The 11,740-nt window shown below is 29.5% G+C and overlaps 1 protein-coding gene and 1 long non-coding RNA gene across 3 annotated transcripts; one reads left to right on the forward strand and one right to left on the reverse strand.

The window, feature by feature from the left end:
* Window positions 1-935: 935 nt before the first annotated feature.
* Window positions 936-3,097, reverse strand: LOC106298980. 2 transcript variants are annotated; one of them, XR_001261630.1, is made up of 4 exons: window positions 2,918-3,097; window positions 2,741-2,825; window positions 2,280-2,654; window positions 936-1,190 (listed from the first exon to the last, which is right to left on the reverse strand). It is a non-coding gene; the product is annotated as an uncharacterized LOC106298980 (long non-coding RNA). The 2 variants fall into 2 exon arrangements; XR_001261629.1 differs by having other exon boundaries at window positions 2,280-2,665.
* A 5,048-nt stretch (window positions 3,098-8,145) lies between these two features.
* On the forward strand, window positions 8,146-9,579 carry LOC106299652 (uncharacterized protein At4g15970). Its single transcript, XM_013735711.1, has 3 exons — window positions 8,146-8,324; window positions 8,403-8,750; window positions 9,160-9,579. The coding sequence occupies exons 1-3, from the start codon at window positions 8,181-8,183 to the stop codon at window positions 9,577-9,579; spliced, it is 912 nt and encodes a 303-aa protein (XP_013591165.1). The 5' UTR covers window positions 8,146-8,180.
* The last annotated feature ends 2,161 nt before the right edge of the window (window positions 9,580-11,740 follow it).

Raw genomic sequence — 11,740 nt, forward strand, 5'->3', positions numbered from 1 at the left:
TATAAAAATTACAAAAATACGTACACAAAAAATATATAAAATATGTTAGATTATTTATATAAAAATACATAAATTATAATTAAAAATATTGATCAAAATTTTAAAAGAAAATAAGTTTTGCACTTTCAAAGTGCGGGTCAAAATCTAATATATTTTTAAAATCTTTATAAAATCTTTATATGTATTGAATGTTAAGAAGACACTTTACCAATTAGGAAGTATGTATATTTACATACGAGTTATTCTTGGATTTTTCACTAGATATTTACCAATAAAAAGCTGTCTAATATCATATCTTGTTTTTATGAAGAAAAAATATTAGAAAATAATATTAATCATGAATTATTTTTTTGACATTGCAACATTTTAAACCCTAAACTTTATATCTCAAATTCTAAACATTAAACTCTAAATCGTAAGATTAACACTAAACTCTATAACTCAAACTCTAAACACTAGAGCCTAAATCCTAGGGTTAACCCTAAATTCCTAGGGTTAACCTTAAACACTAGGGTTAACTTTAAGTCCTAGGGTTTTATATTTTAGGGTTTAAGGTTTTGCTGACAGCATTTAGGGTTTAGATTTTGCTTCTTATCCTCCTTCTTTCTACGGAAAAAGAGTTAACTCTAAACTTTAAACGCTGTCAAGAAAACTCTAAACCCCAAAAATCCTAGATTCTAAACTCTAAAATTTTAGGGTTTAGGATTAATCCTAGGGTTTAGGGTTTAATCATTAGAGTTTGAGCTGTAGGATTTAGTGTTAATCCTAGGATTTAAGGTTTAATGTTTAGAATTTGAATTATAAGGTTTAGAGTTTACCAAATTTAATAATGTCAATTTTCTTTGGCAATTAATATTATTTTTACCTTTTTTTTTATATTTTTTCCATAAACTAAATATGATACATGATATCTATAGATTAAACCCCTAGGGTGAAGGAAAGAATTTGTCTAATAACAATATCCAATCTATTAAAATATGAGTACAAAAAGAAAATAACCTGAGATGTCCTATTTATTTACATCCTCGTGCCACTGACCTAATCCTCTGTCGTTTCATTAACTTCCATAGCCAGCGCTTTTCGTTAACATAAATAAACCAGCTCAATACAAATTTAACGTAAACCGACTGAACCAAATTTAATTTAACTCTCCCCCTCATGCGTCCTTTTACCTTGCTTTGCGCTGCAAACTGAAAATCAAATATATAAATAATTAACCATGTCTTTTTTTTTTTACTTAAGGCATAATAATAAACCATGTCAATAGATTCAAAATATAAATTCTCAAGTGGGATGGTTTAATATACATTATTTTGCTATCATGTATTTGTTTAGCTCATCCAAGTGCAATCACGTAATTTTTGCTCCTCTAAACCATTAACTCCCTGTATGTATGTTTATGTTTACTATTATATTTTTATTATCAATTGAATGGTCTGTAACAAGAAGTATTTCGAAAAAAAGTATTTTGACAAATCTCTAATATCGAAAAAATCTTATTATATTTTTTAATATATTAATTTTTAATCATTTGATATTATCTATTCACAAAATCTATATATCATCTATTAGTTTCCAAAATTACGTTACCTACATCCACGCAAGAATCAGAAAATAAACAATATCAAGCAATATAATTGATCAATTCTTACCAATAAATTCAGTAATTCCTAAACTCAATCACATTCAGTTTTTCCCCAATTTCAACGAACCCATCATCACAAAAGATATCATTAACTAGCAAAAGTCGGAATATTCTTGAAATCAAAACTTGCAAATCACGTTTACCTAATCTTTATTGTAAAATATCCCGGTTTTATGATGATTAAACCAAACAAGGAATATATAGTTAATAATTCAAAACAGTATATGCCAATATCAATTATTTCGAATCACAACTAACAAAATATTTACTTAATATCTACAATTTAACCTACCTTTTCATAAGCAACTATAAATACTTCTACCAAGTTGCATCAAACGAAAAACATCAAGCCCTCCTAAACCTAAACAACCTAAACATGTCTCTAGCGATCAATTCTGTTCCACTCACAAAAGTCAGACCTTATAAAAAATAAATGGGAGTCCAAGTTAAATGCTTACATTCCTGGAAGCAAAACACATCGTTTGGTGGAGAGAGCTTTGAGTTGGTTTTAGCCGATATAATGGTTACTTTTATTTCTAAACTTTTGGTAAATTCTATATAAACTTTATAACTATTATCTAACGTTAAACGTGTTTCTTTGTAGGTTTTCAGTCAAGAATTAAATTGAACGGACCTGGAAATGTCTACTATTCATGTTGTTACAGTTTCAGTCTCTAGCCGCTCTCTATGTAGCATTCTAACATAATTCTCCACTTTTTGTTGCTGACTCATGTATCTCTATTATAAGGTCCTGTAAAAATTTGTAGAATAAGGCTTAAAATTTGGTTTGAGAATATAACATAATTTCTTAATGATTGTATACTAACAGACTTATTGTTCTGATTCGATCAACTTAACTTCTTTTAAGAAGCTCGAGACCAACAAACACAACCGTTTGTGAAGAATAGATCAAATAGTCATCCTTCCATTATACACTTGAGGTTTGGTTTTGTTGTGGGTTTCTTCTTACATTCTTTGTGTTATATATATCTCAAATTCAGATAATCTCCTGAAGATATACTATAGTAAAGTAAATGGAATTAAAATCAATTGGCAAAAGTCACAAAAAATTAAGGGTTTAAAGTAATTAGTTACCGATCTGAGAGCATGATGTTTGTTTTGGTGATAGTAACTGGAACGGACTTGAGAATCTGATCTCATGTCTTCGTATTCCATTCGTCTGCCAATCGACATGGAAAATCAAAAAATGAGTTTTAGATAACATGAAACTAATCGAAGAAACTCAAGTTAACCTCGATCCAAAAAAACTACATTCAAGGTAACATCGAACTGAAATAGAACCATCGAGACATGCCAAAAAAACATGAGAAGCGCGAAAGATATCAGATCCAGGAGCAAGGTTTCCTGTGAAGCAAAAGAGATTAGGGATACTGAATGGTCTCAAGCACAAGAAAAGTCGGTAAAGCTGTTTTTTCCTGAAAAAAAAAAAAGAATTTGGGCTTCGACTTTACTTAATGAGACCTAATATTTTACGCAATCTTTCTTATTTGGCCGGCTGACTAATAATCAAAATTATTCTTTTTAATGTATTAATAGAGCATCAAATTTAAATTTACACAAACTACCTATTATTGTAACAAATTAATACATATATCTAATATATTAAAAATATATAAACAATTTTTTTAAAAAACAAAAATTAAATATCCGTTTAAAATCATTCAATATGCAAATTTGTTTTTTTTTTAAATTATTGTAAACTGACCCAAATAATTTTATTTGAATACAGTCTATAATTTTTAAGATAACTTTGTAATTATAATTGTCAAAATAAAATGAGCAAGTAACACACACAGTTGAGTTGATGAAAAGAAAAACAACAATGTAGGATAATAAAAACAAAAGTTGCTAAACAAAACAAACAAATTGAGTGGATTCATAATAGTGTAAAACATAAATATTTTAATAAAATAAAATATACAAAAATTGAAGATAACTAACACCACCCGTGCGTCCGCACGGGTCCAACTCTAGTATGACTTAAAATAAAATCAGTAGATGTAAAAATCTACACCATCAAAAGAAAACGTATCTTTACTCTAGTAAAACAATCTCATCAATCGTATCAGGACATTTAGATAACCACATCGAGAGTTAAACTGAATAAGAATAGTAATAACGAAAATACTGATTCACACCTAATATACTGACCCGCCCATCCGCACATATATTGGTTCTTACATTTTTATACATCGATATTTATTTTTCATAATTAATGTTATATATTTTAGATGAATCGTAATATAACTAATTGTATTCAAAAGACCTGGATCGAGTCAAGTAATATGGTTATTCTTGGTACAAATATTCGAACCCGTTTCAGATACATTTGTTATTTAGATATTTTTAGGTTCCTATACATCAGAAGCGAACTCATCCAGACCCATAAAGATCCAACTCAAAACCCACATATAAATTTATAATATTCAAGCGGAGCCTAATTTCAAAAAAAAAAAAATAACAACACCCGAAAAGAATAACCCGTACCTAAATAGATAGCCAATGTCATGCCTAACTGATTTTATAAACTAATAAAAATGACTCATTATATGTGTTTGGCTAAATTAAGTGAAATAGAAAAAGTTTTTTTATTTTCTAAAATATTATATGAAGTGAAAAATTAAGGGGAAAATTTCATGTTTACCACTTTCATTGTAGCACTTTTCATCTTTACCACCACTAAAAGGAAATTTTCAAAAATACATTCTTTGTTAAGTGGCAAAAGACTCTTGTACCCTTTGTTCTTAATATATATAATAAATCATTATTTAAATAAATAAAAAATAAAAAAAAATAATTTTTTTGTGTTTTCGAATTATACTTTTTATAAATTTTTGAATTTTTTTTATTCTTTTTCAAATTTTCATTTTGAAAATCAAAAAATTATGTTTGAAACTATTTTTAAATTTCTTTTCTATTTTTTAAGTATTTATTTATATATTTATTAGAATCCTACATTTCATATTTCATAAACCCTACACCACTTCTCAACTCTAAACCCTAAGTCTAGATTAGTTAACCCTACGAGTATAAGTGTCTTTTACCCTTCATTAAATGTGAGGGTAAAAGTGATTAGTGTAGACATAAAAAGTGGTACTATGAATGTGGTATTTGTGACAATTTTCCAAAATTAAGTGACAATAATATATTTTCTTATTTTGATTTAAGTTATTATTTTATTCACAAAACATATTTTTGAATTGTATTGTTGCCTACATAATTTTCCAACGATTGAAACTAAAATATATAAAAAAAGTTTTAGTAAAACAAACTAAACTGAACATTTAACCATTTAACCATATGCAAAACCTAGTTATTTTACATTTTTAATTTTATAATTGGTACAAAATTAATGTTGGTTAACTAATAAATAAAAATATGTGTTATTATTATTATGGTAATATAATTAATGATGTGATGTATTGTTAATGTAATATAATTAATAAAATTATTAAACTGAGTGAAATATGGAAAGACAATTAATGTAACTATATTGATAAAATTACTAAAAGAACACTATATTTTTTATACTGTTATTAATTTTTCCAAACAATTCTCATTTATAATGTTATCCATATTTCCTAACAGTACCAAAAATGTATTTCAGTTTTAATAATATAGATGAAATGATTCAAAATAAAAACAAATGTTAAACAAAATACTTAATGAATCCCTTTCCAGCGCTACTCTATCCGACTTACCAACTACAATTTGCAAAATACCAGAAATACACACCTTCAAAATTTTAGTTATCCTAGAAAAATAGTCAATTAAGGTTCGATTAATGCTATACCATGATTAAAAATTCATTTACTGGATTCAAAAAAAGATAATCGCAAAACAAACACATGCATTTACATGTTTTCTTTTGGAACATCAACTCTACTTTATGTTTTAAGTTCAATTATATTTACTTTGGTGCAACTATCTGCTATTTATTCGATTTTTGTTGAATCGATCAGTGAAAACTTCTTACGCTACTCCTCTTTAACCCTAGCAACTTCAAAACAAAGTAATACACTAATGTCATTAACCACTATCAAATGGATCAAAAAAATAATATTGAACTCATTAGAGAATAAAACATACGAATCCGGCGCGTAGCGTCGAAATACCACTAGTACGACAATATAAATGTTATTGCTTTTCACGATTTGTTCTTCTATATAGTATGAAATAGGCATGACTTAAGGATTTAGGTGGACCCTACTATAATTTCTTTTTCTAATTAATATACAGTGTAATATAATTATATTAACAAAAATATATGAGTGCCGTGACATTATAAATATGATAGAAAAGCAAAGGAAGAATACTTTTATGGGATTATACTTTACTAGTATAGATTCGGTTTGAATGGGTATTCGATCGGTTTTGGGTAAAAACCGAACCGATACCCATCAGATAGATAGGCTCTGGCTGAAATCGAACTGAACAGATCTATTTCGGATCTGATTCGGTTTTGGTTAAATGTCGCAAGCCTAGTCAGAACCTCATCCTAGGACATCCTAGGTCCATCAAAAAAAAAATCAATGGAACATTCACACATTTTATATCAGAGTTATGTTTACTAAAACAAATGTCGTCAACCTAATAAACCCATAATTCGCCATTTTAATTTATCTAACCAATTTACTTAATGCATCTGCATAGGTAAAATCTATAATCCCATTGAACACGGATTAGTGTTGGACTAGTCAACACGTTTTAAGTTTTAACTTTTAACCCAGCAAGTAATTCAATACTTCTGAAAAAAAAAATTCTGAAATATGGAGCAAACAATAGTAGGGATGGGCATTTCAGATATTTTATTGGTTCGGTTTGGTTAATTCGGTTATATAATTTTTCAACTAAAGTAAACCATAATTAGTTCGGTTTAGATCGGTTTTGGTTTGTATACGGTTTGGTTGTGCTTCAGTTTGGTTTAATCGGATTCTCTAAGTTTAGTTATTTTAAGAGAAATCATGTTTTAAAACATAAACGCATGGTCATGAAATCATCTTATTAGTTTCTATGAAAACATAAACTATGTAAACTAAATCCAATATAAAACTGAAATAAAAACTTTTAAAAACAAAAAAAATGTTTATAAAAACACAATCAAATCAAAGTTAACTAAAGTAAATAGAAAATTAAAAAAAAAACTCATTAATAATGCCTCTTAAAAATAAACTATGTAAATTAAATCTAATATAAAACTGAATTTTTTTTTTTTAAAAACCACGATAAAGTTTATAAGAACACGGTTTGACTCGGGTTCAATTCGGTTGATTAGGTTGAAGACATTTGTTCGGTTGACATTCACACATTAAACCGAACTGTTTGATAATAAAAATTCACCAACCCTTTTTATTCCAACCGGCAATAAGATCATCTGGGTTTACAACATCTCCAAAAAGTAATTTTAAAACTTCAAATTTAAAGTTTTAAGAAGTGAAGTGAACTAATTATGGTATACATGAAGACATAATTATTACACAAATTAAAATATTAGAAGATGACCAAGCCAATAGTAGGGGTGACCAAGATGCAAATAAAAAGATGAAACTTCAAATTTAGAGTTTTAAGACGATATATACATGAAGACATAATTATTACACAAATTTAAATATTACAACAACACTAATAGTTTAGTAAAGTTTCTCCGGAACTTCTAAAATATTGTCCAAACAAATTTTTGTATAACCGAAAATGGAGCATTAATAAAATAATTTTATGTAATAATGTGGTATTCTGATTGTAGTTTAATATTTAATTATGTATTTCTATTTATAATTTTATATTTTAGTGTAAGATTTTATTAATTAATATTACTATAATATTTTTATATATGTGCTAGTTATCTACAAAAGTTTTATGGATTTATATTAATTATGACAAATATAAAGAGCATAGTGTAAATTAAAAATAATTTTAAAGTTAAATTTGAAGTTTTGCTTTTATAAAAGAATACCTTGAAAATTTAAATATAGATTTTGCAAAACTCTATAATAGAGAATTTTTTTGGAGATGCTCTTATAGAAAACAATCTTTAATATTAATTGGGTCATGAAAAACAAAAGTTATCTTGGTAATACATTCTCAAAAGAGCAAAATGCATTAAATTACAATAAATAAGAGAATCCACATAATATCATTTTCTTCACATGTTTAGCAAAAAATGTAAATTAAAAGATTTATTTTTTGGCAAAATATATTTTATTGTTTCATGAAACTGTCATTTTGTAATTTCATTGACAAGTTATAAACAAAGTTCAGTTTTAGTTAACATTCGCTTAACTTTATTGCTTTAGTGTATTGATTTCAGACGAAGTAACAATTATTTACTTTACAGTATCGGATTTGGGAAGCAAGAGGAAACGTTTTTTTACTAGATTTTGCATGAATCTTATATGTATTCAATGTATTTAAAATAATCACCAAACTGGGAATATAACAAAAGAAAATATATCTTGGACTTTTAAGGTTTTAATATTTCAAGATTTTTCAGATTTTGAAAACTCAGAAGAACAAAATGGAGACTGTAAGGATGGTGAAGTTACCATACTTTTTCATATCTTGTCTTCTCTTAATCATTATCTGGTTATTGTCTCATCATCCCTCATGTTCCCCATATATGAGTACCATTCGAGGAACAGAATTCTCGCACATTCCACCTGTAAGATGGATATTATGATTTATAAACACCTTATGATGTTCACGAATAGATTTGATATTTTGATGTTTTTTGTCACAGGAATCTTCAGGCTTATCGAGTTTACTAAAAGAAGCAGCTACAGAAGATAATACTGTGATTATTACCATGGTAGATCGAGAATGGGCAAAACCAGCATCTCTTCTTGATCTGTTCCTTGAGAGTTTTCGGATTGGAGAAAGAACCAAACACTTGCTGAATCATTTGATTGTTGTGGCTCTAGATAATCAAGCTCTTCGATATTGTCGTCGTGCCCATCCTCGTTGTTATCTTCATACAGGTTCTGGAAAGAAAATTGGATCTGTAAACCCAGATGGTCTTATTGCCGGTTGGAATAAAAAGGCTTTGGTGAAAGAGATTCTAGAACTCGGCTATAACATGATATTTACTGTGAGTTCTCTGAATGCCAAGTTTTTTTAGAACTTGTTAGTCATGTTGTGGAAACTAGAAACATGGATTTATATTCAAGAAATCATGCCAGGAAGCCGTTTATTCAAGACAACATGAATTTTTTTTTTTGTTAATCATGCTGTGGAAACTACTCCCAATGTCACATAACTTTTCAAATGTAGTCTATCAAATTTTCGGTTTTGCAATTTTACACAATGCAATTGCTGGCTTTTCTTTCAACTTTTAAAATGTAAATATTTCTTTCTTATTGAATGGTTTTTCGTCATTAACACTGTTATATCATAAACTGTCTTAATACATCAGTGTTCTAATTAAACATTCTATACACTAGCATAGAGTCACCTAAACTAAAAACTAATTTACATGAATTTATCTGAACTGGTTGCAGGAAGCTGATGTGATATGGCTAAGGAACCCTCTAATGCACTGTCATCCACATAATTCAGTCTCAGTGGCTTGCGGGTTCTCATCAAGTGATCAACAACATGTAACAGCAGAAAATACAGGAGGTTTCTTCTATGCCAAGTCTAATGAAATAACCATAGACATGTTCAAGATCTTGAACGTAGAGAGAGTTTTGTATCCTTCAACTGGAAACCAATCCTTCTGCGACATTGTCAAGCGGGAAGATGTAATTCGTGGGCTTAACATGAAAGTAACGTACTTGGATGACGATAATTTTGTGAGGTTTTGTCAACCAAATAGGCAAAACCAAAGCAAGATAACTACAGTTCATGCAAGTTGTTATGATGATACAAAGAGTAAGGTGCAGTACCTTAAGTTGCTTCTCCAAGACCGGAAAATATGACTCCACGTTGGAGAATTCAGAGACAACGATGATTATTTTCTTTATACTTATATCATTAATAGAACAATTTTTTGTGTGAGATAAGTATGTGAATTCATTACTGGGTAATGGACAAGAAAATACAATAATTTGGATCTAAATCTTGATAAACAGCAAAAATTGTACTCCTAAGCCGAAAGTAGTGTTTTTAAAACCGGACCGGAAGCTGAACCAGATAATTTTTGGGTCACGGTTCAATATGGTTCGACCGGGCCAAACCTGGTTCAATAATCTGGATTAATATATTTCTAGTGTATAAATTTAAAAGTAATATTAGTAAATATGATACATAATTAATATATAAATGAATTTAAAACATAAACATTGTAAATATAAACTAGTTTTATGTTTATATGGATGGTTTAAAGATTTTTGATAGTTTTAAATAATTTTTATCAGTTTAATAACTTTGAAATCCAATCTGACTACGTGACGGTTCATGGTCGAACCAATTATTAGACCCAACCCGGCTATATATCCGGTTCATGGTCGAACCCGGTTCAACCATCGGGTTGGTCGGGTTTTAAAAACACTGGTCCCAAACACATAAGTAGTTTTATAGGTACCCAACTTAAGTCTATGCTTTGTAAACATAGAGTCAAGACACTTTACGGTTATAAATGAAGCAATTATGAAACTCCTGTTAGCTAAAATACATCAGCCATTGGATAAGAGATGTCGGAGACAAGCAGTAGAGAGCACCTCCAAGGCAGATCCAAGGCACGACAGGAGGAGGAGATGACCAACCCTGCTCCGTCCTCGCTATTAAGAACCATCTACAAGAAAATTGAAATCCAGAAACCAAACAACAGACACTAAGTGACCAACTGATGCCTTCGTCGCAAATGTGAAGGCCGGGAAAGACCATTGATCAACGTAAGCGGAGGTTCAATTCCCAGACTCCGGACACGCGACAAAAAGGTGCAACACCGAAGATTAAAGCAAATTCAGCAAGGAAGTACGATAAAGCATCCAAAGACTGCTTCCTTCAGGATACATGTAGCACTGGAGGAGAAAAAGTTTTCTCAAATTAGGCGAAAACAAAGGAAGGACACTAAACATCACTAAAAGGCTCGACTTTGGACCAGCTCGGGCATGTACTCTGTATCCCAGAATCGACAACCGATATTCGAATCCGAAGCTCCTCTCAGTCGAGAAACTGGCGTTCCTCGAGAAAGTCTAGATCCGAAAAATTCGAACCGAAATAACAAAATACCCGAATGGATATTTGATTTAAGAGAGATTAGATATCCGAACCGAACGGATATCCGAAGATATCTGAACATATGTATACTTAGCCCTATATTTCTAGTTTACTTAAATAATTTTATTCAAAATATTAATATAGATGTTATACATGGTTCAAAATTATATAATATAAATATAGTTGTAGACAAAGTGATTTACTATTTATTTAAAACACATGTCAAACTTCTTATTTCATGCATTAACAAAAGTTACATTCAAATTCTCAAAACAACAACTAAATTAATGTGTTTCTATTTTCAAAATTTTGTTTCCAAACCTATTAATCGTGTAACCTATTATTTTTTTTAAAAATTATTTAAATTAATTGTAAAATTTTAAAGTAAGTAATGAAGAATTTGATTTTTTTTTTCAAAATCTAAACTATCTGAACCTGATCCGAAATAATCGAACCCGGACTAAAAATATTTGAACCCAACCCGATATGTAAAAATACCTGTACGGGTACCCGAACGCCAATGCCTACTTTCTTCAACACAAACCGTCAGTGAAGAGACATTAAACACAAACCGTCAGTGAAGAGACATTAATTAATAAAACAATTTGTGACTATACAGAAATTGTTTGTTTTTCCTGAAACTAGTAATTTGCAATCAAACAGTCACAACTAAAACGCGATCCATTTTCACTTTATCACTATCACCATATCACTACAAGAAAACAGCGATATTCTGACGGACATTCCGACGAAAAATGAAATCCTCGGAATATACCGAAGAATTTCCGATGAAATTCCGAGGAAACACAAAATTGGATTTCCTCGGAATTTCCTCGGAATTTCCTCGGAATATACCGACGGAATTCCGAGGAAACTACAGTCCGTCGGAATATTCCGAGGAAATTCCGAGGAAATTCC

The sequence above is a fragment of the Brassica oleracea genome, chromosome C6, assembly GCF_000695525.1.
Source record: "Brassica oleracea var. oleracea cultivar TO1000 chromosome C6, BOL, whole genome shotgun sequence".
Taxonomy (NCBI): Eukaryota; Viridiplantae; Streptophyta; class Magnoliopsida; order Brassicales; family Brassicaceae; genus Brassica; species Brassica oleracea.

Bases quoted from the DNA above. Each gene is read 5' to 3' on its own strand.
- LOC106299652 (XM_013735711.1), top strand. From the start codon at position 8,181: ATGGAGACTGTAAGGATGGTGAAGTTACCATACTTTTTCATATCTTGT. The intron at 8,325-8,402 runs GTAAGATGGATA...TTTTTGTCACAG, and splicing joins AATTCTCGCACATTCCACCT to GAATCTTCAGGCTTATCGAG. The intron at 8,751-9,159 runs GTGAGTTCTCTG...AACTGGTTGCAG, and splicing joins GCTATAACATGATATTTACT to GAAGCTGATGTGATATGGCT.